The following is a 3,964-nucleotide window of genomic DNA, read 5'->3' as shown; positions in this document are numbered from 1 at the left end:
CTTGGAGAACATCCATTTCAGTAGTTGCAGGTGCAGAGACTGAGACCTGGAAAAGGAAAGGCCTGTCCAATGTTAATCAGCTAATGAGTGGTGTGACCAGACTTAGAACTCAAATCTCTCCCATCCAATTCATGACCTTCCATGCCCTCAGAAACACCCACGCAGGGTCCATGTGAGTGGTGATGCTTTTATTAAGCAGAAATCAGTGGTGGTGAGTGTCTCATGCTGCTCTGGGGATGCTTGGGTGCTGAAACTAGGCTCTGCAGCAGTGTTTCTTCTGACTTCTGCATTCTGCAGGCAGGATGATGCACCCATGGGTGTTTTGATATTTGCAGACACCACCCATTTTTTCACATTCAGGGTTTTTCATCTTTTTTCCATTCCCTGAAAAGGAAGTGGAGGTGAAAAAAAAAAAAAGAAATAAAGACATGTTTAACCAAAGCTACCAAAATTCATCTTTTATAGCAAGGAACTCCAAACTACAGTCCACAGGGACACAACTGGCCTTCTCCTTGTTTTGGTGTGACTTACAAGCTTAGAATGTTTTTTACTTTTTCTTTAATTGTAGAAAAAACTGAGAAGGGGCCATAAGACCGTTCTGAGGTCTTAATGTGTCTGTGGTCGCTTTCACTCTGCAACAGAGATGAGTCCTCATGACAGAGACCTCATAGCCCACCGAGCCTAAGATATGTATTACCTGCCCTGCCCTTTACAGAAAAAACGTATTGACCTCTGTGGTATAGTGTCTTTCCTCTTTAGATGAAGAAACTTTAGGTCAGAGAAAGCAAGTAACTTAATTGTGCCACAAATTAGGGACATACTTCATTTCACATGTTCTTCATAAAAAGTTTCCTCAAGTGCCTTCCTCTTTCCCAAAAGGGCAAAATCTTACAAGCACACAGCACAAGTTAGACAATAAGTGTTGTGGTGAGAATTCTCACTCCTAAATTCTGTACCTCCTTTGTCGCTGCAACGAGGGCTGCATAGATATTGTCAGTGTCGCAGCCGTGGCACGTAGTGAGCAGAGAGCAATGCGAGGGGAGAGAGAACCTAAATAATGTCTGAAGTCAAGAGAGCAAGCGACAAAGAGTCGTGAGGAAACAGTGAATAAGAAGAGTGTGCACCCGAGTTTATAGCTTTTAGGGGAACTAGGTTGTGATGGGAAAAGCATACTCAAGCAGGAACTGGGAGACCTGGCTTCTGAGTCCTGCTTCACCACAAATAACGAGAGATTTCTTTTAGGAGCTGCGGATTCTCCTAATTTTTCATAAGAAGGCAAGGTAAAAATAATGATATAAATGCTATTATAAACGTAATTCATATAGATTTATATTCATATTGTAAATATGAATGTATATGAATATGTTATATCCATATATTTAACCTTATTATTCATATTATATCAATATGAATATATCATGTATGTCAATACCGACATCTCCATCTTCATCTATATCTATATGTATATCCATATGCACACCCACAGCCACATCTATATCAGTCTGTCTGTTGTTTAACTTCATTACGCTATTCACCAAATAGGTCTGAGTCTCTATTTTCTTGGCACAAAGTGGGATTTACCTTTTATGTGATTAAGGGGGCCTAGGACTTGCTTGGTTAATGAATTTTGAGCAGAACTGACGTTTCCCTACAGGGCTGGAGCCCTTAATTGCCATCATGAGAGTCCTCAGAGCTCGCTCTTTTGACACAGAGACCAGCAGCCTTCATGATGGTAGCTGCTCCGTCAGGACGGTCGGAGCAGCTACGGTGAGTAGAACAGCCCATGGCCGTCATGGGTTGGTATCATTTGAGCAGGAATTCAACTCCTGCTCTTTTAAGTGGCTCAGGTTTGGAGGCCGCTGTCACCACAGCATAGCCTGGCACGTGCTGACGTACGCGTAGGGTTGCCAGGTGAAATGCAGGACACTCAGTTTAATTTGAATTTCAGATAAACAACAATTAAACTTCCAGTATAAGTATGACCCAAGTGCTGCATGGATCATGCTCAAGCTGAACACAGTTGTTGTTTGTACATAATCCAGTCAGTAAATCTGTTTTCTGGGATTGTTGAATATTTAATAAAAACATGGGCTTTGGAATCCAACCCACTTGGGCTTGAGTTAAAGTCTTTCTTACACACAACCTGCACGACTTTGAACAAGCTACTTCATTTCTTAATCTCATCTGTAAGAAGTAAATATTGTTATGAGGAATGCATTGGGACAAGACATTAGAAGTTTCGTGTTGATAAAGAGGAAGCGGTCAATGTTATTTGCTATTATGTTAGTATTGCTGTTATTCACATGGAAATGACTTGTAAGCTGTGAAGTCCCCTGAGACTGTTGTCTATCACCATTACTACTTATAGGCTTACTACCAACTAATTAAGGGCAATCACGGGAGACTGTTTGTCATTTCTTTAAGCTTCTCTTTCCTTATTTGTAAAATGGAGCATGTTGTATATGCTATGCTTCTTTCAGGTATGATATTGCTCAGTTGTTACATAGTCCAGCGTGTCACTGGATGATGAATCAACTTGACCTTCCCTACTCCAGGCTCCGAGGTCATCCACCGTATATCATCCTACCAGCTGGATCCACAGCTTACCTGGTGTTGTCTGGATAAGACATACAAGTAAGAGAAAGAGAAGGTATAGTAGCCTCATGATGGGAAAGGAATTTTCAGGATTCCAGGTAGAACTGGCAGTGTCTGATGGCACACATCAATGGGGGCAGGTGATCTGGGAAAGAATGTGAAAAATTCAGCTAGAGAGAAAAGGCTTATATTCCTAATAAAGATGTTCGGTTAGGGCCTGAGCGTAACTTGAGGATGTTCAGTGTTTCTGCATTGATTCTCACTTCTGCTTATGGCTCTGAAGTTTGGTGGGGTTTTTTGAGAAAAATCAATAAAAACTGGACTCTTTTAGCAAATCATTCAGTCATTCACCTTTACTGCATGTCTCTCCTCCTGTCCATTTCTCCTTTCAGAATAAACACCACCCCCTCACACGTTTTAGAATTTAAAAAGGAAAGGAATTTTGGAAGTTGAAATGATCTCTCCATTTTTACTCTCAAAAATTTTTTGCTACCATTTTAAGGGGAGAATTGATCCATCCTAAGCAAGCTTACCATGCCAAGCTCTTGTACAGACCACCACCAGGTGAGGCTTTAAAGGCTGGAGGTATTACATCTATGTATTCTTGAGTTAAAAGCACAGAAGTACACAAGGTAAACCATTGAAATTTCTCTCCATCTCTTCATCTCAGTTTTGCTTTATAGTGTTTATAGCTCTCTTTTTCACTATATGTAAATTTCTAAAGTAACAAGTCCTGTTTTATTATCTCACATTCTCAGCACAGTGAACAGTGCCTGGCATAGAGCAGGTAGTCAAATATTTGTTTATATGAATAGGTCCTAGTGTGGAAGAATCAATTTATGGGTGAATGAATAAATGGATGGAAGGAGGAAATAAGGGAGGGAAGGAGGGAGGGAGAAAAGAAAGAAAGGCTCAGACATAATCTTTGGATTTTGAGGGTCTGGTGAGAGCCCATTAACGTGCTTTATCCAAAAGTGTTTCTGAGCACAGACACCCACCCACTCACCCATTCCCAATATAATATGTCAAAGTACATCATAAAATGTCATAGTGTCTAGTCTTCACTCATCTCCCTCTCTTCCATCTTAAATGAACTGAATATGTTCTGACATTTTCTCTCTGTCCAGAAGCAACTTAGCAATAAAAGGGTTTCGCTTGTTATCTTTTTTTTTTTTTTTTTTTTTTTTCTTTTTGCGATATGCGGGCCTCTCACTGTTGTGGCCTCTCCCGTTGCGGAGCACAGGCTCCGGATGCGCAGGCCCAGCGGCCATGGCTCACGGGCCCAGCCGCTCCGCGGCATATGGGATCCTCCCAGACCGGGGCACGAACCCGTATCCCCTGCATCGGCAGGCGGACTCTCAACCACTGC

General features: G+C 41.6%; 1 protein-coding gene across 1 annotated transcript; it reads right to left on the bottom strand.

Moving 5' to 3' along the window:
• Positions 1 to 253: 253 nt before the first annotated feature.
• LOC309795976 (beta-defensin 33-like) lies at positions 254 to 2,665 on the bottom strand (the record flags this gene model as incomplete). Its single annotated transcript, XM_082608801.1, has 2 exons — positions 254 to 384; positions 2,608 to 2,665. The coding sequence occupies 2 exons, from the start codon at positions 2,663 to 2,665 to the stop codon at positions 254 to 256; spliced, it is 189 nt and encodes a 62-aa protein (XP_082464927.1).
• Positions 2,666 to 3,964: the final 1,299 nt, after the last annotated feature.

Source organism: Mesoplodon mirus (genome assembly GCF_964341445.2).
Source record: "Mesoplodon mirus genome assembly, chromosome: 20".
NCBI lineage: Eukaryota > Metazoa > Chordata > Mammalia > Artiodactyla > Ziphiidae > Mesoplodon > Mesoplodon mirus.
Note: the sequence above shows the minus strand (reverse complement) of the source record. Positions and strands in the feature narration are given on the sequence as shown.